Raw genomic sequence first — 24005 nt, 5'->3', positions numbered from 1 at the left:
ATGTTAAACCAAATAGCATAACTCTCAATTTGATATATAAGTTTATTTTTTAATTTTTTAAATGAACATGTATTTAATAATTAATGTAAGTATTGTTGCTAACTTACTTTTATTTAAATTACTAACTCACTTTAATTAGTTATGCACGCATGTTTATACGGTAGAAAACATAGATTAAAATTTAAAATTAAATTTATAAAAATTATAATTATTTTATGAAATATAAAATTGAAATTAAAATTTGATTTAAATATTTGAATTTAAATTTATAGAAGTATAAATTACCTTTATAAAAATATGAGTTTAGTTTTAACATTCAATCCAAATATTTGTTTTTTTAAAAATTCAAGTTGTTTTCATAAAAAAATATGAATTTGAATTGGATCTTTACAAATTTAATCTATGATCACCCAATTTTGTCTAGTAAAATTACATTGACCTATAAAAGTTAGGTTCTTTAGACCTAAATACTTATGAGTCAAATATTTCTATATGAGTTATGCACTTGGTTGTTGTACATACCTCTAATTTTTGTTCTAAATATATAAATTTAAATTACAATGATAATTAAAATATAAAAATTTGTTATTTAAATATATTTTTAAAATATTTGAATAATAAAATTAATTTATAAAAACTCATATTAAAAGTTTATAAATTATTGTAACACATAATTTAAGATTATACTATTTACTAATTTCAAAATTAATTAATAATTAATAATTATTTAAGTTACAAATATTATACTTTATAATATAAAAGTAGCTCTATAACAAAAATATAATTTCCGTAGGTTTAAAAAACTTAAAAGTAAATTTCAAAATTTATATGTAATTTTAAATAAAAGTGTAAACATAATTATATATATTTTATTATCATTTAGTATATTATATTCTTTGCCTAGAGAAAAATTATAATTTATTTTATTTTTGTCTTTATTTTTCTTAAATATTATTCTTTTATTTTTCTCTTACAATGTTGATCTGTTTATGTTTTATTCTTATATCCTACCTTAGGCATATTTATAAAATTAATTAACCTTTTCTAAATGATGTTTCTATCATATGTAAAGATGATTTTAATTTGGTGATTCCCATTATTTATTATTATTGTTTTTGTCATTACTTCTTTAAACTCTGTATCTTTAATTAAATTTAATTATTTTTTTTCCTACATATGGTAAAAGTATGAGTAATCTCCGGTTATTTATTATTAAGTTTCATCATATAGAAAAATAATCAAGATTTAAATTAATATTCAAATTTTAATTTATAAAAAAAAATGTTATATATGTACATATACACACACTATGAGAATATGTACATATAACCACCATTAAATTAAAAAATTTAGTTTTAAAAGATTGAGTGACGAAATATTTAAGTAAAATCATATAAAAATTAATATTTATAAAAAATATCAGCTAAAAGTAAATTATTATTTTTTCAATTAAAATTATTCAACACGTGCGGTGATAAGTACTCGTGCGTCATCAAATTTCAGAACAATTAGACAAAAGATGTTCGAAACTATAAAAACCGCTGCATATATCCAAATAGCAGTATATTAGCAGAATGCAGAATCAATAGGAAACAGTTCCGATTGAAGGCCAAAACCCTAGTTGCTTACCCAATCCTGAAAACCAGTTCTTATCATCTTCAACACTTTCCTTTCTGAAGTCAAACAGAAATGGACAATGAATCTAATCCCACACTCCATGTATGCATGCATGCTTTATTGTGAATTCTTTCTCTTTGGCCCATTTGTAATTCGACTAAACCCCTTTTCCTTGGATTGTAGGTTGGTACTGCTGCATTTTCACTTCCCCCAAAAGGTATTTTTTTTTTCAGTGTTCCTTTCTTTTTTATATATATGTTTCCACTTTCTTTGCTTGTTTTATAAATTTCAATCTCTTAAAATGTGAAGTTTATATAGGCAGGAGTGAGGACAGGGATGAACAAGAGAAGCAAGGAAGTCCAAAAAGACAGAAGAGAGATGAGGTTGCTGAGGAGTTCAAGAATGAGGTATATCATATTTGCATAGCTCAAGAAATTTCAATTTAGTTCATGCATAGCTTCGAAATGTATGAACTTTTTACTACAATTGAATGACTTAAAAAATTTGACAACTTTATAACAACTTCGTGCATGCATTACATACAAATGTATGTTTTTAATGAGTACCTATTAAATACTACTTATATGTTTTCTAATGAGTGAGGAATTATTTGTCAATCAATGCCATCCATGATGATATGACAGAAAATTTAAGATGAAATTTGGAGGGAGTGAGAGTGATATCCGAAATGTTATTCAGAACCTATATAAAGATGCTGGTATAGTTTATGGTATATATAGATGCTGTTACCAATTTTCAATGGTTAGAAATACAATCTCCAACTACCCAGAAACAGCATTAACAGAGAATACATGGCAGAAGTTGTTAGGAACAATGTTGCCACCTAAATACCTCTGCCTTCCTTTCTATCTTAAGTCCTAACAGAAGCACATTGTTGCCACCACTGTAGCGCATAGCACATGCAGGACATGTTATTCACTGTTGTAAATAGCAAAAAATATGTTAGGAGATCCAAAGATTATCTTATCATTTGTCATGTCATGACCTGGTTGTTTAAGAGATGTCAGTTTATGGGTAGAATCATAAAGATGTTGTGTATGTTTGCAAAAATACTCCGAGTCTTCTTCCAAATAGATTTACATGTTTTGAGAGTTCCCATTATATAGGGTTTCACAAATTATCACAATAGAGCAATGTTGAAAATTCAACTTCTTCCATTACAGAACAGTTTTTGATGACATTCCCCTGCTAGCCTTTTCCAAATGATCATGAAAATCTTGGTTAAGATTCTAAGAAACCAAAATTAAACACATGCAATCCTAGATAGGTCATTTTTGCCATTAAACTTTTCTTAAGTGATCGTGGAAGTCCCAAAAAAAGATAAGGTAGGTCCAAAAGACATTTTTGGAGTAAAGGGTAAAAGTGGAAACCCACAAGGTGTTCACAAGGGGATGCACTTCAACCAACAGTAGATGATTGAAAGTAAGGTTGAAATAAGGACTTGAGAGACTGGTGAAATAATGGAGGTGACACAATGTTGCTTTGGTGACTAGGAGGTGATGTGTGGATCAATGTAGTCAAAATTGCGATATAAAATGTGGAATCACACAATTTCATGATTCCACTCACCATGTCCAATTTATAGCCCATGCAAGATTGCTAGAGTGGGATCATCGTCCAAGATCGTGAAAATGGTGGAATTGTTGTGTTTTTGTGTTTTATTGCGATCTAAGGTTTTGGGTTCCATGTCATACATAACACTTCTTACGTCAATGAGTTTTGGGTTAAAACCCAAGCCTAATAAAAAAATTGTTCTCCCGCATGCTCAATTGGTTTCACGAAACTACGTAATTGATGTTACGTTACTCCTTATTTTGTTGTAGGATGCATCGATTGTCCCGTGGCGTAGGCCAGGTGGGTCAAGTTACAATCAAATTGTGGCACTTAGGCTATTATGCTCTTAGGTAGAAAGAGTTGTGCTCTGACTATAAGCTATAGCTTTTGGCCTAGTGGTAAACGCTCTATCCAACAATTGTTATTAGAGTCAAGGTCACAAGTTCGATTCCTAGTGGAATGAGGGGGAGATTGTTGGAGGTTGCACAATTGTCCTATGGTGTAGGCCAAGTGGGCTGAGTCACAATTCAAGAATTTGATTCCTAGTAGGACAATTGCTGAGGTGGAGATTGTTGCAGGGTGCATCAATTCCATGTACCTATTTCTCAATTTCAATGATAAGCAAGAAGAATATGGTTTGAATTGATGAGAGATAGGCTGGAGATGAGAATTTGATGACTAAAAATAGTCTAACATGATGGTAGCTGTGTTTAATTTCATATCAAACAAGTAACAAAAGCCACAAATGAACATCTGGGTTTTATAACCAACAGTTTATGTGCAAATGAACAAAACCTATTATTCAATGCAATTAGTGCTGCAAAAATAAATAAATTCCATTCCAATCAGCGGTGAAACTGAATTATTATTCACTTTGTGAAAATTAAGAGTAGGTAGATATAGATTTGTACAAAATACGCTAATGGGCTTATGGGCCCATACTCACTAGCAAACTTAGTTCATTTGTAATTCATCATTAGAGAATAATAGATTTAATTTTGTTTGTAAGGTATTAATATTGAAATGAAGACTGATCAAATGTAATATTACCAAGAATAGGTCATTGGTAGTGGGGATTCCTTACAGGATAACAGCTGATCTATTTGATGCCTTGTTTTGCAATATATAACTAGAATGACTATATGTAGTAGAAGAGTATGGACTGATTATGTTGAGTTTGAAAAAGTTCTATCACGTGTTAGTTTCAGGAGAATATCAATATCGATGAGGGTGATAACTCTGAAGAAAGACATGAAGAAACACAAGAGAAAAAGATGGAAGTTTTGGTATATAAACTGTTCAGTCAATCAACTTTTACCCACTATATTTGTAATTGCGTTTTGTTATATGTTCATATCTTTTAATTGTTTATCAATCAAATTTTCTGTTCTGAAGATGGACACCACATCAAATGCTCAAGAATGTGACTCAAAAAATGCTGAAAATGATTCTTCTAGTCATAGTTCATATGACAGCAACCATGATGACAATAACTCTGATTTTATTGACAAGCCACATATGGCTACAAATGTGAGAATCTTGGACATTGTACATGCAATTGTTTATTTTGCAAAAGTTAATACTTAAGCACCTTTCTGTTCATTGCAGCCTGTGAAAAGTTCAGAGAACAGTGAGGAAGAAATTGAGGAAAACGCCTCTAAAACTGGTCAAGTAAATGTATAATTTCGTAATGCATTTCCATAGACCTGCTAAAATTTTAAAGGTTATGAATTATTGCAGTAGTGTGAAAGATGTTAAGGACGCGGAGAATGGTTGGTGCGCCGCCATAAGTGAACAATATGAAATCAGTCCTAACAATGTTATTTCCTGGAATTTTGCAGCCTGAAATGCTAGCTACTCTGAAAGAACGAAATGCTGGATCAAAGACAATATATACTAAAAACTTATCATATAGTGTGGAACGAGCTGATCTGTATGTATTATTTATCATAGGTGCATGTCAATTATTTTTTGTTTTATTTTTCTAATTTTTAATTTTTCAGGGAAATTCTTTTCAAAGATTGTGGAGAGATTGTTGATGTTCGTCTACATACGGATTATGAAGGGAGGTTTAGAGGCTTTGGTCATGTTGAGTTTGCAACAGAAGAAGCAGTGCTAAAAGTAAGCTGTCACCTTGTGTGGTCTGTGCAAATAATTTTATAACTGCTGGAAGGTTTTGACAGATGGTTGTACCTTTGCAAGTAACAGTTACTTCTACTTTTCAGGGATAAAAAAAGATCAATTTGATTTATTGAAATATTTGTCTCATTGCTAGTGTTTTCAATGAATTTGAATCCTCAAGCAAATTGCCACGATGTACTGCTGTGGTTGATATTGCTAAAACCTGCAATTTTGGCAGACATGGTTTCGGATTGGGGTTGTCTTCAAGATGTATTTTCGTTAATGTGTGAATACAGTGATAGATTGGCCTTGTCATTGAAATCTAATGATTGATCGACATCATAATTGTGCTATATTTGGTTAATGTGTGAATAGAATTGTATTGTGGACGGTAGGTTTATGACTATGCAGTGGAAAGAAGTTCCTCCCATCAGTTTTTAAGAATGTATAGCACCTCTAATAGTAAATGTTTGATTGAGATCAGATATTGGCATTTGTGTGCCTTGATCTGTAACTTAAAGCTTGCAGTGCAAGTCTCTTATTACTTCTATTAGGTAGTTGTTGGTACGCATCTGACAGAAGCTTCCTCTCCTATATATGAACTTCTGTAAATTCTTCAGTTGTAACATATATATATATATATATATATATATATTAAGTTGTATCACAATCATTATTAAGTTTCTGTTACAATTTCTCAATTTTCTTCAAATTTTTTTTTCATTTTCTTGCATCATTATGTTCAATGGTAAAGATCCAAGTTGTCTGATTGTCATTATCATATAGAAGATTTCTTGTACATGTATGTGTGTGTGGGTTTATGTGTACACACATACACATACATATATATGTATGCATGGCCTTTGTTGCAATGCATTGTCATCATTTCTGCTTTTATGTTTGTTGAACCCTTGTTTCTGAGTGAATACATTGATTCACCTAAGAGTCAATTTTTGCTTTTGTAATCATAGGCACTTAAGTTAAATAATACAGAATTGTTGAGGTGTCGCATCAGAATTGGTGTAGCTCCAGCAAGGCGTAAATGCACCCCCAATAGAAGGTAATTTATACATATAATAAAACTGACCGAGAACTTGCCTATTGTTGCTGTCCTCATGACAACTTTCCTATCCAATAGCATTGATCTAAATTTCTTACAAAACATGTCAATTTGAATTGGAGAACATTTCTGTTTATTCCTGCTGCATTTGCATATGTTGCTATGTCTACTATGAACATACTTGTTCAAGGTGCTTGGACAATCTTTAAAAAAACAAGGCATGCTCATGACATTTTTTTAACTTTGTTTCATCTGCTACCTTTTCAACTTCATGAGAAAGAAACTTGAAAAGATTTGTTTATCATAAGGTGATATAATTATTAGAAAAAAAATTCAAAATGTTTTTAATTAAAAATATACTACTTTTAAATCACAAACAAAGGAGCCTATAATGTCTTATGATGTCTCATTTTGCATTTATGCTCTCTTCCCTTTGCAGTTTCCATGTTAATTATTTTAGCAACAAATATCAAGGTAGTGAAAGAATTCAGCCGGTGAGATGCTCAAAGATTTCAGAGGATTGTGAACAAGAAACTGAGGAAAAAGACTCCAAAGCTGTTCAGAAAATTGTAAGTGTTAAAATAGAGAATACAAAGACATATTACCAAATACAGTGTATTTGAATACACAATGAATGAGTTTATAGATTCATTACAATTATTAGGCTTAAATGGAGGATATTTTGTTTCTTCTAATTCTCGAAAATTCCCCCTCAAGTTGGAGCATATAAATCATATGCACACCAAGCTTGGTACAAGTGTACCCAATTCTTGCCCCCCTAATAGATTTGGTTAAGACGTCTGTCACTTGGTCACTTGTGTTGACCAAACTTGTGCCAACATTTCTCACTCAATCTTCTTTTTGATGAAATGACATTCAAACTCAATGTTTGGTTCTCTTATGAAATATTGGATTGGAGGCAATATGTAAGGTTGCTCGATTATCATAGATCAAAGTCATTGGTGTAGCCTTTTTCAAACTTGAGTTCTTTAAGCAGTTGTTTTGGCCATATGAGTTCACAAGTTACTAAAGCCACAATCTTATACTATGCTTCAACACCTAATCTTTCTACAACATTTTAGTACTTACTTTTCCAAGATATTAAATTTTCTCCAATTAACATACAATACCCAGAAGTGAATCACCACCATCACTATGTGAACCATCCCCGTCAACATTTGAGTATCCAACTAATCGAGCATGTCCTCTATCTTCCTAAAGACCTTTTCTTTAAACACTCCCTGATTGTATTTCAATATCCGAATCACTACATCCCAATGGTCTTGGCAAGGGAAGTTCAATAATTGGATCACCAACTAAACCAGAATCATCTATAGTCCAAAAAACATGTATTTCGACATAAGAAATCATCATATTGTGGATATGTCGAAAAATCGTAGTATGAAGCAAAGAAGGAGGAATAGACCAACTAATACCATTCCAAGCATTGACAACCTTGGACTTTTATAAAAGAGAAACATTAGAAAGAATCTATAGGAGCTTAGAAAGAGGTTTGTCCACAAGCTAAGCATCATTTCAAAAGTTTACATTCTGACCACCAATAATTATCCCGATTAGTGTCAAAACAATTTTTAATCCCAAGCCAAATAGAAGATTTGTATATAACAAATTTGTGAAAACTCTTACTAAGAAATCTATCTCTATAAGATACGATCAATTCATAGAATAATATATAAAATCCCAAGCAAGCCTAAGCATGTAAATAGAGTTTTCTTCCCAAATATTAACCAAACCAAGCCCCCCTTTAGATTTTGGAAGACACACAAAGTTCCTCTTTAAAGTAACAAGTTGTTGTTTAGCAATATCACTAGACTAGATATTACGATATTTTCATCTCTTTAAGAATAGAAAGAGGCCATCTATACATTTTGAAAGCTATAAGCAATACTAGCTACAATTACAATCGCCAATTGCACACTACCCATCATGCTCAACATCTTGCCTTTCTAGGAAACAAGTTTTCGTTTAATCTTGGCTACAATGGGTCTAAGAAACTTTGCCTTAGCAGCTTTAAAAGTTGGAACACCAAGATAGGTGAAAGGTATCTCCCCACTTTGGAAACCCAAAATACTCTGAATCTGCCTATTAAAGAAATTAGAACCAGAGTTAGTGAAGAAGTAACTTTTATCAACACCGAGCTATTGCTCCGAAACCAAACTATACTCATGTAGAAAATGCATAAAGGAAGTTAAACTATTTCTGTTAGCCCTGCAATGAAAATATTATATGCATAAAGAACATGATAAGGGAAACACATACCTTTAGGACTAGTTGTAGGAAGAATATCATTGCTGAACTAGATATCAACCACCTATTCATTATTATTGTAGTATTGGAACTCTTGTTTCACTTTGTTGATTTGATCTATTAGGAAGTGAAATCTTGTCTCAATATGGTTGCTCCTTACATGAGCCACAAGATCCAAGCTTATAGATACTTGTTGTCTACTAGCATCTTCATAGAATATTGTCTTCCATTTTTGACATCAAGTTCTCAACCCACTAAGGCTGCAATGTATTCAGCATTACTTGAAGACAATGTCACCATTGACTCCTTCTTTGAACACCATGAATAGTTGTTCTACACATCGTAAATGCATACCCTATTGTACTCTTTTAGTCAATTTTTTAACCACACCAATTTGAGTCATTGTAGCCAAATACTTCACTAATACATCTTTGTCATGTTTTAAAAACAACAATCCATGGTCTAATCAATTTTAAGGTAACATGAGGGCGAAAATTGGTGTAATCGTCTGGTAGAGGGTTGAGCGTCAATCTTCTCCAATTTAACACACTGAATCAGTGGAATTGGCACCAAATCCATTGGGTGATATTAGAAGCCCAAGTGGGGGTAGTTGGAACCATACTCTCCTTAGTGGATAGAGGGAAATTTGAAAAGAATATGGTTCAGTTTTTGGTGGGTCTTGAGTGCTCTTGGAAGCCATGAAAAATGTTTTTGTTTTTACCAAAAAGATCGCAAGAGCAATGGTGGGCAAAAAAGTTTTGGTAAAATCATCTGTAAAAGGGAAAATGGTCACCAGAAGAGGGGCAATGATCATATAGGTTGATCAGAGATGTTCTTGGTTCACCAAAGATTTTTTTTCCAGGTATAGTGGGTCCAATGTGCAGACACAAAGATATTGGACTAAATATCATGTTTTTGAATACACAGCAAATATGATTTTATTAAACTTTATTACATTTGTTATGCATGAATATAACGTATTTTGTCTGCACTAAAATAAGGATTACATGGCTATAATAATAAATCTTATTTTGATTCTCAACCAGAAGTATTTCATAACATAATGCATATAGCAAAGCCTTCCCAAACTTTACTTGTTACTTGACTTGTTTGATACCTCATATAATCAATATTTTTATAATATTTTAGAGTATAGTAGAAATTTTTAGAGTATTTTAGAAATTATCTTGGAATTAGTTTATGCAGTTTCATAATTTCCATGTTTTCTAATATTTAACGATTTGTTTCCTTATTTAGTTATGATTATTAGCAAATAGAGGTGAGTGTTTTAGGTTTTATAATGACATATCTTATAATACAACACAATGTATCTGTCAATATTATTCAAAGTCTTTTTTCTTTACAGTTTCTCCATCCATTCTGAAAACATCATAATTTCAACGTGATGTTGAATATGGTTGTATTGTGTGAATGAGGTTAATGATATAGACATTTTGGTAGTGCCTTCACCAGAAAGAAAGCAGTAACTAAACAATATCCGCGCTCCCTGCAATGTAACCTATCAAATTTGTTATATAATGTATTTCCTGAAATTTTTCAGCCCAAAGTGCTAGATACTTGGAAACAACAAAATGCTACATCAAAGACAATATGTGCTAGAAATTTGTCTTACAGTGTGGAGAGCGATGATATGTATGTGTTATTTTTTGTTCTGGTGGTTATTGGTTATTTTCTGTATTGTTTTTCTAATTGCAAAATTGTTCAGCGAAATACTTTTCAAAGAGTGTGGAGAAATTGTTGATATCCGTCTACAAACAGATCATGAAGGGAGGTCTAGAGGTTTTGGGTATGTTCAGTTTGCAACTACAGAAGCTGCACAAAAAGTAAGCTTTGTGACCTTGTGTAGCCTGTGCAAATAATTTTAGAACTGCCAAATCATTTCAAAGTAGTTGTACCTTTGGAAGCAACAATTCCAAACAAATTTCAATGGTGAAGTTTTAACAATTTGGTTTGTTGAAATATTTTTCTCAATCATTGTATTTTTATATATTTTTTTTTTAATTTAATTCCTGACGCAAGTTGCTAACTTGTACTTATTTGCGGTTGGGGCTTTATTGTTGGTGATATTTCTAAATGTTAGATTCTAGGGAAGACAGAAACATTAAGCTGAAACTGTTTGTTTCTGAGACAATACGGGTGCTTTATTTATATTGAGAAAAAGGAATTAATACAATATATAAAGGAGATTTGATATCCTCTAATAACAAAAGATATTATATGGAAATAAATAAAAATGTTTCTAATAATACATATATAATCTAGATATCTCTGATTATAGGATCAATTCCTTATTCCTATAATTGGAACAATATTCTTGATTATACAAGATCAATTCCTTATTTTTATAATTATATCACTCTCTCTCAAGTTGGAGCATATAGGTTGTATGTGCCTAAATTATTGCAAATATAATCAATTTTTGGTCCTCTTAGATACTTGGTGAATATGTTAGCCGATTGTTCATTAGAGTTGACAAATCTAGTGATGATCTAGTTTTTCTCTTATGAAATGACAATCCACCTGAATTTGTTTTGTTCTCTCATGAAAAACGGGAGTAGAGGCAATGTTAATGCTGCGTGGTTGTCACATACAAGGTGCATTTCATTTGGCAACTTTCTTTAAATCGAAGTTCTCTGAGGAGTTGTTTTACCCATATGAGCTCCCAAGTGACTAATGTCATTGTCATGTATTTTGTTTCTGCACTTGAACTTGAAACAAAATTTTGGTTCTTACTTTTCCATGATATCAAATTACCTCCAACTAGAATACAATATCCTGAAGTGAAACATCTATTGTTTCGTGATCCTTCTCAATCAGTGTCAGAGTACCCAACAATTTCAGTATTGCCCTTATCTTCTTCATAAGTAAGTTCTTTTCTCGGGGTCTTCTTAATACACTTTAGGATCTGTACGACAACATTGAATTGAGTTTAAAAATTGACTTACTACACTTACTGCAAGGACGAGTCACAGTGAGATACCAACTAACCTTCTGTATCTCCCTCCCAGCATCATAATAAGGTTCTCTTTGGTCAAATACAAGTTTGACACTTCGATCCATTGGTGTGTCTCCCTGTTTCTTCTAGAATTGTGCGAGCATATTTTCTGAGACATCACAAAACCATCCTTGGATTGTGTCACTTCTATACCAAAGAAAAACCTCAAGTGTCCCATATCTTTATTTTGGAACGTTTGAGCAAGATATTGTTTTAGTTATTCAATACCCTTCTTATTACTATGTGTGATAACAATATCGTCCACATAAACAGTGAGACAAATACATCCTTGGGAAGAATGACGATAGAGTAGAGAATGATCAGAATCTCTTCGTATCATTCCAATCAACTGAATGATAGTCCGAAAATGCCCAAACCATACACAAGGTGATTTAGCTTACCAACTAGCCATTTGTATCTCCCAGGATTTGAATACGACTCTCCTTGGTCTGGTACAAATTCTATGTAATAATTTGACTCTCCAATTTCTTCAACAGGTCTGTCACACATCTTATAAAACATTAACAGTTAAACCATAACATAGAACAGACTAATGGGAAATTAACTTACTGCTACATTTCAAGCATGGCCTATTAGACAGACATTGATATTTCTAGGCTTTCTTATATATTGCCTGTTTTGCTATATTTCATCATATGTTGTCTATGTTTGCTGAACCCTTGTTCTATGCAAAGACATTGAGCTGAAATGAATTTTTCTTTTATAAACATAGGCTCTTGAGTTGGATAATACAAAATGGTTTGGACGATGGATTAGTGTTGTTTTAGCTCAAGAAAAGGGTGAATATGCTTCCAATAGAAGGTAATGTACATTTATAATGAAATTGTGCAGTTGTCGTTTGTTGACAAAATTTCCCACTTAAGACCATTAGCCTAAATTTCTTCATAACATTTGGAATTGGGGCACATTTTTTGTTTTTTCTCATGCATTTGAATGGGTTACTGTGTCTAGTCATGTATGTATTATTTTTGTTAATGCTGCTTGGATAAACCATGAAAATAAGTGTTTTCATGATATATAGTTATCTTTTTTTTTAAAATATTGTTCCATCGTAAGCTGCTTTTTTTAGCTTATATGAAATAGACTGAGGCATTTTTTCTTCAGAAAGTTTATCTAGTTATAATAGATTTTTAATCATACAAGCATTATTTTAAAATGAGCCTTAAATCACTTGTATTTGTTCATTTCTGTAATAAGATATCTTGTACCAATTCATTCCACTTGCTATTTCCTTGTTAACAGTTTTAGCAACTGGAGCAATTCATTCAATAAGTGCGAAAGAATCGAGCCCTTCAAAAGGACCGGGAGTTCAGAGTACTGTGAGGAAGATACTGAGGGAAAAGTCTTAAAAGATCCTTGGAAAAGTGTATGCATTTCAGGATTAAATTGCTTATGATTGTTGAATGTTTATTTGTTATGAGTTATTGGAGGTATATAGTTGACTTGTTTGAAATGACTAAGGATGCGGATGCTTGGTGCTGCTTCCATTGAAAAGAATGCTGTTATTGAACAATATGCTCACCCTCTATAGTTTAAATGATCAAAACATTTATGCATTATGTTATTTCCTGGAATTTGCAGTCTAGCTGGTTGGCTACTATGAAAGAAGAAAATGCTTCATCAAAGACAATATATGTCAAAAACTTGTCATACAGAGTGGAACAGGCTGATGTGTAAGTGTTATTTTTCATGTAATTGATTATTGATTCTTTTCTGTATGTATGATACAATGTCAAAATTGTTCAGGGAATTTTTTTTCAAAGAGTGTGGAGAAATCATTGATGTTCGGCTACATAGAGATAATGAGGGGAGGTTAAAAGGCTTCGGACATATTGAGTTTGCAACAGCAGAAGCTGCACTAAAAGTAAGATTTTTGACCATGTGTTGTCTGTACTAGTTAGCACTGCCAACAGTATTTCTGAGATAGTTGTATCTGTGTTAGGGTATGTTTGGCGTAGAGAGGAATGTGAAGGTGAAGAATAAAAGTAAAAGTTAAGTAAATTTTAGGTTGTTTGATATGAAAGGAAATGGATATATGAGCGAAACACCCCTAATTAATAAAGAGATGACAATGAATCTTTTCATAAAATTTAATTGTAGAAAATACCTTTTTATATGAAAGGTTTTTTACAGAGTAGAATAAAATAAAATAAAACAGTGTAAAATAAAAGAAGTTATTTCTCTTTATTTAAATTTATGAATGAGAATAAACAAAATGAAAATGAAATAAAAAATGTTGAATAAAAAAACTTTCAAATAATAAAAGGTTGATAAATAATATTTTAATTATATTTCGTTATTAAATATTATAATATTATCACCAAAAATCATATTATTCACCATTGTTTTATTCATATACATATATCGAAGATAAATTCTAAAGAAAAAAGAATTTCGTTATTGTTTTAGTTCAATATTCTTAAAATATTAAATATTTTCCTCTTGTCTGTGTCTGAGGAATATAATATAAAATATTTATATTTATTAACTGGCCAAATCCTTTCTTTTTTATCATTTATATTTTGTATATAAAAAATATTGTAAGTATAACATCGTAAAATTAAACTGTTCTCCCTCCTTTGCAGTATGCAACTCAAATGCACTCCATACAATAATCACAAACTTCAAACTCTTCTCCCAAGATCTGATCCCTTTCTTCCCAATATGGAGGGGATTATTTGTTTTAGTGTGCGGCCCGTACTTTCTTTTCCTTCACTTTTTTGGTGTGTTGCAAACAAGGGAAGGGAACAGTTTTCCTGTTTTTCTTTCCTTCAATCTTTCCTGCACCTTTCTATAATACCAACCAGACCATTAGAGTGAGAGGGGGAAAAAGCAATTTTATTGAATATCTGTAAATTAGCACTGCATTGTCTTGTTATACATCAAACAAATATATAAAAGCCTAGAGACCTATCTAGACAGTTGTAACTGTCTGGAGTAGACCAGCTAAAAGGCATCCAAGGATTCGAGAATAGAAAAAAAGCTATCTCAGATTGTACTTTTCAGGTTCTGTTGATTACATGCATGATTTGAGCCTATGTCTTTGTGTAGCAATTAGTTTTTAAGTGATGGAGGGCTGTGATTGGTATTTCTAGGCTTGTCTATGTTGTGCATCATCATCATAATTTGTGCTCTTAAGTTTGTTGAAAACCTATTCTGGGTGAAGACATTGAGATGCGAATGGTTTTGCCTTTGTATTGTTAGGCTCTTGAGTTGGATAATACAGAGTTGTTGAGGCGTTGCATTGGAGTTGAAATAGCTCGAGGAAAGGGTGAACATACCTGGAATAGAAGGTAATCTTCGTATATAATAAAACCGTTCAAAGGCATGCCTCCTATTGCTGTTTTTAACCAATTTTCCTGAGTTTGCAGGAATTCTGTCATGTTATGCAAATAATTCTCTATTTAGGGTGCTTGGATAAGCTTTGTAAAAAAAAATCAGTCATGATATAATTTTCTTTCCTTGCCTCTTCTCACCATTTCTTTGTTAATAATGTTATTTGTTGTAGCAACTCTTTCCAAAAGCATGAAAGATTTCAGCCCATGAAGACTACAGAGTATTCAGAGGACTGTGAGGAAGAAATTGAGAAAAAAGCCCACGAAAGTCCTCATGAAAGTGTGAGCATTTCAAAATGCATTTACTTAAGCTAGGTGAAAGTTTATCTGTTATATGACTTGTTGGAGTGTGTGTATAGGCTTGTGTGAAAGAAGTTAAGGATGTAAATGAGGCAGCTTTTGAGTAAATATGAGTAAAATTGTGTTAGGTATCAATTAAAGAGAGAAATATTACTTAAAATATTTGTATTATTTTTTTGTGCATTAAGGAGCAGATCATGAAATATAGCACTGTTTAGATATAATCAAGGAAGAAGAAATAAAAGAAACTCTCCTTAGGCACTTGGAGAAGTCTAAACTCCAAGGTTCACTTTCCACTAAGCTCCAGCCTCCCAGCTCCTACACTCTCTCCAGTTGTACTACTATTCTATGATTATGTGTTCTTCCCTACTCATCCCCCCATTTTAGCGTTTTTGGCCATGATCAGGTGCATCACACATTTTGGCCCTTTTCACACATACTTTAGAAATAATGGGCCTGTATCATCTCTGCCTAGTTCAACTAACACCTTATCCTCAATGCGGCGATTAGGAAACTCTCCTGCAACTCAGCTACTGTTACCCTGAGATCTTCAAATGGTGGTAGTCGTTGCCATCACACCAAGACCTCTTTGATTCCAAACTGATTTTCCTGACAGTTAAGATCTCTTAAGGGATGACTTGAAGTACCTAATCATCTGCTAAGAACCAAAGGTAGTGGCTGGGTGGTTGCAGTTAGTTATTTCTTGAGCAAAGTGAATAGAAAAACAAGGTAGAGTTGGCTTCCTTCTGGTAATCACAGGCTATAAGTATGTCTTTGAGCTTCTCTGTGATCTCATAGGGCCCATAGAACCTTGTACTTAGTTTTTGGTTTACTCTCTAATCTTCGAATACACTTTGTCCCACTTGAATAAATGAGATGGAGAAAATACATTGTATACAACTCACTGTTTTACCTAATATACATTAGATAATGGCAATACAGTTGTATGCACCATAATTTCCAATGTAATGTAAATTTTTGAATCATTTATATACGTGTTATTTCCTGGAATTTTGCAGCCTAAAATGCTACCTACTTTGAAAGAACAAAATGCTTCATCAAATACGATATATGTTGGAAACTTGTCATGTGGAGTGGAACAGGCTGATGTGTATGTATATTTTTAATAAAGGTGCTCATCAATTATGTTCTGTACATTTTTTCTAATTTCAAGATTGTTCAGGGAAAATCTTTTCAAAGAATGTGGAGGTATTGTTTATGTTCATCCACATACAGATCATGAAGGGAGGCCTAAAGGCTTTTTACATGTTGAGTTTTCAACGGCTGAAGCAGCACAAAAGGTAAGCTTTAAGACCTTGTGTTGCAAATCATTTAGAACTGCTAAAGGTAATTGAATGATAGTTGTACTTCTGGAAGCAACAAAGCCATATACTTTCTTTGCGATTTGATTTATTGAATATTGTTTATCAATATAGTATTTTCAATGAAATTTATTGTATTTGATTGCTAAAGTAAATTGATACCTTGTACTTAGTTGTGTTCCAGTCTTGATTGTTGTTGGTTTTGTTAAATTGTGCAATTTTGATGATGGTCATGGTATCAGTTCACGATTGCTTCATGAAGTGTATAACCTTATCTTTGGAATACAATGATGGATTGACATCATAAATCTATGCACTCACACCCACTCATACAAACTCACACACACACATATATAGTTTAATGTGTGAATATCATGATATAATAGATGGGAGGTGCAAGAGAATACTATGGAAAAGAAGTTCCTCTTAAATCAGTTTTGTAAACATGTATTAAGATTCATGTTGTTTTATTGCCATTATCTTTTTCAAAATCTCTTTAGGACACAACTTGCTACATTTTTGTTATATAATGTATTTTAATAATCAAAATGCTAGTTTATAAGCTTATAATATATGATTTGAGGAAGCATAATATTTTTTTATATATGTATAATTAAGTACGTAACCAATATAAACTTGTGTCCAATATTTTTGTTTTCTCTTTCTAAACATGGTATCTAGTGCCTGAATGTGACCTCTTGAAAATCGTGATCTACCTTGAGGACCTGTTGTCAACAACCACAATTTTTTCAACTTAGTACATATCTAGTTTTTTGCTCCAATCTTTGGTTGTCACCCTTTCTTTTTGGTGACATTTTTTTGCCACTCAACATGTCCAAATACTTTCTCACGAACAATTTTTATAACATACAAACAATACCACATGGTGTTGTGTTATTGGATTGTTCCATTCATCCTTTGGATGTCAACTTCGCACACTCAGGCAATCCCAACCCCATTCTCTGAGTGATATTTCCAATACCTTATTTTCTGTTTGGTCTTTTCTTGGGCTAACTGTCTTTCAATGGTTCTTTTGACCCAACAACTATTTTTCAAATTTCACACTTGCTTCTGAGAAATTAAATGGTTCCAACTATCCCACTCAAGCTTTAGATATCAAGATTATCTCACTTCTTCCTCAACTTCTACATAAGTGGTTGTTTGTGCCAAATGGGAAAATATTGGCACTTAACTATGCAATGTAATCAAGTCTACCCTCCACCCCTCTACCAAATCAATTTGGATTAAGGTGTGCGCCCTTTATATTTATGACACTTATTAAAAAGTGGACTTTAAGCGTAACTCAACCTTTTAAAACTAGCTTCTAAGGTGAGGTTTGCACGTACTTATAATACTATGAAATGTCCTTATCTCTAGTCGATGCGGGATTTTTAATAGCACTCAATGCTTGTATTATGTTTTCTATGACTTGATTTTTCCTGTTACTCCTCTGCCTCATTGTCCTATGCTTGGTTACCTTGGGCGTGTTATGTTGCATTGCATGATTTGAATTAATTTTTATCTCTTGCCACCTTTATCCCAATAAACACTTGGAAAAAACAAGAGAATCTTAGAACTGGCCTGCATGGCTTGAATCTTCCGTTGTTGGAGATCTCACACTGTCTAAAGATAAGGCTAATTTACAATATATAAGTAGGGGCAATCCTCATCTTACAAGTCGGTTTTGTGAGCATGAGTTAGGCTTAAACTCACTTCTCAATATGGTTTCAGAGACTATCCTAGCAAGGTTTGATGAGCCTCTTGTGCCACCCGTTATCAGGTCACTATTGGACCACTCACAAATATTTAGTCTCACGCACAAGATGTTCATGCCTTGACGTGAGAGGTGTATGTTGAAGATCCCATGTCGCCTAAAGATAAAGTCAATCTACACTATATAAGTGAGGCTATCCTCATCTTATAAGCCGGTTTTGTAAGAATGAGTTAGACTTAAACTCACTTCCTAATATCCATCATTAGTTTTTGGTTAATTATATCATCAACACACATATAAAATTTTTAACCGTATTGAAATTTGACTCTTGAAATTATGATAGACAGTTATTCATATGTAAAAACTTATCTTGGCAAGTAAACACCTACAAGAAATAAGTTTCGACCATACATTTTTTTATTTGTGTTAACTTGCTAATAAATTGTATACATACAAGAGTAACATACAACTAAACTATTACTTTTGTTATTTACTAACATTACTATTGTGCTGTACTTGGTCATAGTCTTAAAAATTCAATCATTTAATTATTTTGTTTCACTTTAGTATAAATTTTTATCATAATTTATCATTTAATATATGTATATCATTATTAAAAATATAATATTATTATTTTATAATTTTAATACATTCTTTTAGCTCACTAGGCCATATACAAATCCCACTTAGGGTGGTGGGATTGTTGCTGGTCCGTCGAGTTTTTGTGCATGGAGCGGATCAATCATACGATTCCTGCGACATGGATCATCCTTACATCGTGTGAACCTGTGATGTCAAACTACTATGTCAACTCATGAGGTTTTTATTGTTTGCATTTAACATAAAATAGTATACTTTTACCTCCTGATTAATGTTCATAGCCATGAAAGTGCATAATTTTATATTTGTTAACAACTAATATTGAAGAAAATTTAAAATGAATTAATTCTAAAGACATATCTTTAAATATTAAAAACATATTTTTTTTTCACATTCATTTCTTTTAATTTGAAAAAAAATCTTCTAAATTGTGAGTTTAGAGAACACTTCTAAATGAGAGTTTGAATTCATGGAAGTAAATTTGGAGATGTTTATGAGTTAAAGTTATATCAATAATTAAATAAGTAGAACAGATTGAGAATTTATTATCTTCTTTAATTAAAATGGCCATAGCATTAGTATTCCATCTAAACCATTTCATGCTTCTACAGTAACAACAAACAAAGCATTCCAAAACTGCAGACCTGCGATTTCAATGTCCATGTTTTAAAAGTCATGTGAAAAGAATTTTATTTTATAACAACAAGTCATGTATGTTCACAATAATTCGGGTGGGAAAATTTGACAGGGCTATAGTTTTTTACTTACGTACTTTATATATGAAGGTAAGAGAGGATTAGATCAAGTAGAGAAATAAAGTACACAAAGTACACTATATCTCTCAGCTAGGATTAGGACACCTACTGATTACTTTGAACAGAATGGTTATAATCGGTATGCAACCAAAGATGGTTTTACAATAGGAAATAAGCAGTTTTTCTAACAATCTCATCCAAACATTTTTAACTCATGCATTGTAGATTGTTCTAGCCAGCTCATAGGGTGCAACTTCTATACTGCTTCTTAACATGGTCAATGGTCATTTACTATAAAGCCATCCCCTTTATCATTCCTGAAACGAGAACCACCAAGTCTCAACTAACTAGGTGCTGTTGGCTACATTCATTGTTTGAACCTTTGTCTTTGCATACCAATTAGTTTTGAATTTATATTTCTAGGCTTTCTTATGCCTGTTTGGCTGTGCCTCATCATCATCTGTTTGTTTATGTTTATCGAAGACATTGAGCTGACAATCAATTTACTTTTATATCACAGGCTCTTGTGTTGGATCATACAGAATTGTTTGGACGTCCCATCAGAGTTGAATTAGCTCGAGAAAAAAGTTATAGCTACAGTAAAAGGTAATCTACATATCTACACATGCATAATAAAATCATGCAAGTGCATGACTCTTGAGTAAATTAGTTAGTGTTTGGACAAATTCCTGCCTAATTGTTCTAATGTGTATTTCAACATGGCCATTTTGAACTGGAGAACATTTTACATTTTTTCACTGTGCATTTGCATGGTTTACTGTCCCTTGTAATGTATTTATATACTCGTTTGTCCAGGGTGTTTGGATAAGCTTTGGAAAAAAAGCACTTTCATATTATAGTTTTTTACTCATCTTTTTTTCATGAGTTATGTTCTATCTTAAAAAAATTAATTAAAAATGTATTTTTAAAACAAATAGAGATGAGTCTTTAATCTCTTGTATTTTTAGATTTCTTTTATCTTGTATTATCTCCCTTTGATGTTTCCATGTTAATAATTTTAGCCACTGGAGCAACTCATTCCAATCTCTAGCAGTATATGTCAAGGGTTTTGATTGTTCCCTCATGGAAGAAGAGGTAGCTTTTTTTCTCTTATCATTTTTTATTGTTTACACCACTTCCTGCACTCATTGTATGAATCTCTTTCTATTGACTCTTTGCTTGGTTTAACACGAGTATTTAGCTGTATTTAATGCCTACTTTTTTCTTTCAGATAAAAGCTAACCTGGAAGAGCATTTTGGTTCTTGTGGAGAGATTACGAGGATATCAATTCCAAAATTTTATGATTCTGGTGCATTTAAGGGGTATGTGTTCTTGTTCTGATGCAAGTTAGGTTATAATATACTGTTAAATGTTTTGACATGCCACTGCATTTACCTATGAGCCTTTTCGTATCTATATCAGTAGTATGCAATTTGATTTTGTTAATTTGTAAAGATTAATTCTCCGTTTATTCACATAAATCTTTCAGCAGTCCATATGTTGCTTAATGAAATAAGTAGAGAATCTATGGTGGTTTAGTGAAAATATGAAAGATACTAGACTTTATTGCGAGCTTGCAAAAGCAAAATGATTTTTTTGATTTATTCCAAATGCCATTTCTGCTTTTACCAATCACCACTTAAGGAATAATCCTTATTTTTCTTCCTTTTAATGTTTTTTTATTTATGTCCGTTTCTTATCATTAATTTTTTCTGCTTTTGCATATACCAAGACTTCCCTATGGTTATATTCAATGCAGTAGTTATTTGAGCAACATTTTTATTAAGATTGAGACTCTGGCTCATAAACAGCTTATACGCACAACAATTAAGCACAACCTCTAGAGTGAAATCAATGAATTTAGACAAATAGAATAGGAAAAGGTTCATTTGCTTGTTTGTTTAGGATGCTGCTTGCTGGAAATAATTTTTATCTCAACATCATTCATCAACTGGATAAAAATCACTTTGTTTACACAACTGTTGGAAGTTATCTAGAGATTATACAGTAATCTCCACACATAGAGTGTGATACTTATTTTATTTTTATTTGTTACTTTACTTTTTTAACTATCTTATTTACACAAATAGAATTAGCTCTTTGTTGAATACTTTTTTCTCTCTCTCCCTCTCATTTGGCACCTAGAGCATAAAACTTCCCACTGAGTAGAAGGCCAGGTCATAGAGACAGAAGGCAATGGTATCAAAAAATTTCCTTTAGGAATTATTAGAAAGTAGACTTTAAGTCTAATTCAATCTTGTAAATCTGAACTAATAAGGAGAGGTTTGTATTCACTTATATATTATAATTTTGGTCTTATCATCGAGTGTGGGAAAAGAAAGAGGATTTGATAGACTCAACAAGTCTTGTTAGGATAGACTCAACAAACCTTGTTAGGATAGACTCTGGTATACTCTGGTACCATCTTAGAAAGGAAACTTTAAACCTAATTCAATCTTCAGTAAAGAGAAGTTTACACTTATTATTATAATTTTAATCATATTTCTAATGGATGTGGGATTTTAAGAGTTATGACCTCTTTTTTTAAATTTCTCCTGTTATCCCCTTGTATAAACCTTGAGTAGAACTCATGAAATCTCTTAAACATAATTAGTGCAAGAATTAGTGTGTATAGCGTTCTAGTCTCAAGTCAAATATCAAAATTTGCAGGTTTGCTGTCCTAGATTTCAAGGATCTTGACAGTGTGAAGAGAGCTCTAGAACTGGATCAAACTGAGATTGGAGGTTATACCTTGTTAGTTGAAAAAGCAAGAGCTCGACGTGATAACCAGAGTGTAGATGGCACTAGAGGTGGTGGACGGGATGGAAATGGCTCTAACAAAGGAGTTGGTTGGGGAGAAAGTGGTGGATGGCATTCTGGTGGTGGGTGGCATTCTTTATTTTTCTCATGAAAGGCATATCTGTTTCAGTTTTCTACAGTTAGCTTTTTGTTTCCTTGTGATAGAGTTTATTTAGTCAGAACCATTTACTGAATTACTTACAATTATGTAGTCATTACATTAACTTTTGTCACTATAATAAACTCTCAAAAATTAATGAAAATTTATTGCTTGATCAAAATGTTATTTTTCTGAGAAAAAAGTATTGAAGTCTATCTTATTCATCTAAAATAATAAGTGAATTAATTCAATAACAACTTTATAGTTACATGTTTACTGAAAAGTGGTATTTTTATACTGAACATACTGTAAGAAAACTCCTCAACGTAATTACTTGTCATCTATATCATTATATAAAGAGTCATCATTAACTTCTTTTGGTGTCATTTTTAATTGAACAATTTTATTCTTTAACAAATAAAAAATAATTTAGTTATTTATTTAATAAAATAAATAATTGAATAACTTCTCTTTGTTTCAAAATAATTATAATTTCTATTTTTTTTACAAATAACAGCACATAACTTTTATAAAATTGTTTTTATAAAATTATGTGTGTGTATATATACACATAGATATTAAATTGTATTGTTTTTCTATATTTTTAATTAATTACTCAAAAATAATAAAATTATATATATATATATATATATATATATATATATCTTTTAATGAAATAAAAATGTGAATATACACGCATGGAAGTGTATGTATTTTCCCTAGTTTAGAATAAATATTTTATTACATAAAATAATAGCTTCCATGACCTCATAAAAATTATTTTGACAAGTAATTATTTATGCCGTGTTTGTTTCAGGGGTGAGTTTTGTTGGTGAAGACAAATTTGAGGGTGGCTGTGGCGTTGGATCACGTGATATGTGAGGGTATTATGCAGTTGTTTTTCCATTTGTTTGATTGGCTTGGAGTTAACTTCATTATAGACTTTGTACCATACTTGAGTGATGTATTGTAGGTACTCACTTGGTGAAAGGTGATCTCGTTGTTTTGTTGTTGACTTTGTTGCATGTTAGGCTTTTGCTACAATTAATACTAAGACTATTATTACTAAATTCTTCTTTGTTTTTCTCATAACTGATAGTTTCCTTTAAAAGGTATAAGTAGGTCGTTGGGCCTTATAAACTTAAAAGACAAAATCATCACATAACAGTAAACATTAATAAAAGGAAAATAAAACATGACAAAACACTAAAATGTCTTTGAGTCTATCCCACTACAAGGTTTTTCATCTAGTTAGGTTGTGTTTTGGGTCTTATGTTGGATTACGGTGTAACAATACTATCCGTCTCGAAAGACACTTTGTCTTCAAAGTGGAGTCTTAGAGTTAATTGGATCTCTAGACTTGTTGGGTCGTGGATTTGTTTAGCGTGGTTTAATTGGTGG

General features: G+C 31.9%; 1 protein-coding gene across 16 annotated transcripts; it reads left to right on the top strand.

The window, feature by feature from the left end:
- The first annotated feature begins 1563 nt into the window (after positions 1–1563).
- Positions 1564–23672, top strand: LOC137808656 (uncharacterized). Of its 16 annotated transcripts, none has more exons than XM_068609888.2 (25): positions 1564–1719; positions 1801–1834; positions 1936–2024; positions 4401–4478; positions 4588–4722; positions 4801–4869; positions 5034–5125; positions 5196–5313; positions 6285–6373; positions 6813–6942; positions 10203–10294; positions 10368–10485; positions 12391–12479; positions 12921–13044; positions 13260–13351; positions 13425–13542; positions 14883–14971; positions 15187–15295; positions 16333–16424; positions 16497–16614; positions 20225–20310; positions 20727–20799; positions 20936–21027; positions 22376–22587; positions 23422–23672. In XM_068609888.2, the coding sequence occupies exons 1-25, from the start codon at positions 1690–1692 to the stop codon at positions 23484–23486; spliced, it is 2433 nt and encodes an 810-aa protein (XP_068465989.1). In that variant the 5' UTR covers positions 1564–1689; the 3' UTR covers positions 23487–23672. The 16 variants fall into 16 exon arrangements, with proteins under 16 accessions (XP_068465989.1, XP_068465990.1, XP_068465988.1 ...); XM_068609889.2 differs by having other exon boundaries at positions 4395–4478; positions 4801–4863; XM_068609887.2 differs by having other exon boundaries at positions 4395–4478.
- Positions 23673–24005: the final 333 nt, after the last annotated feature.

Source organism: Phaseolus vulgaris, chromosome 3 (assembly GCF_051622355.1).
Source record: "Phaseolus vulgaris cultivar YP4 chromosome 3, ASM5162235v1, whole genome shotgun sequence".
Lineage (NCBI taxonomy): Eukaryota > Viridiplantae > Streptophyta > Magnoliopsida > Fabales > Fabaceae > Phaseolus > Phaseolus vulgaris.
Note: the sequence above shows the minus strand (reverse complement) of the source record. Positions and strands in the feature narration are given on the sequence as shown.

Bases quoted from the DNA above. Each gene is read 5' to 3' on its own strand.
- LOC137808656 (XM_090299870.1), top strand. From the start codon at position 1,690: ATGGACAATGAATCTAATCCCACACTCCAT. The intron at 2,025-4,394 runs GTATATCATATT...ATCACGTGTTAG, and splicing joins CTGAGGAGTTCAAGAATGAG to TTTCAGGAGAATATCAATAT. The intron at 6,943-10,202 runs GTAAGTGTTAAA...GAAATTTTTCAG, and splicing joins CCAAAGCTGTTCAGAAAATT to CCCAAAGTGCTAGATACTTG.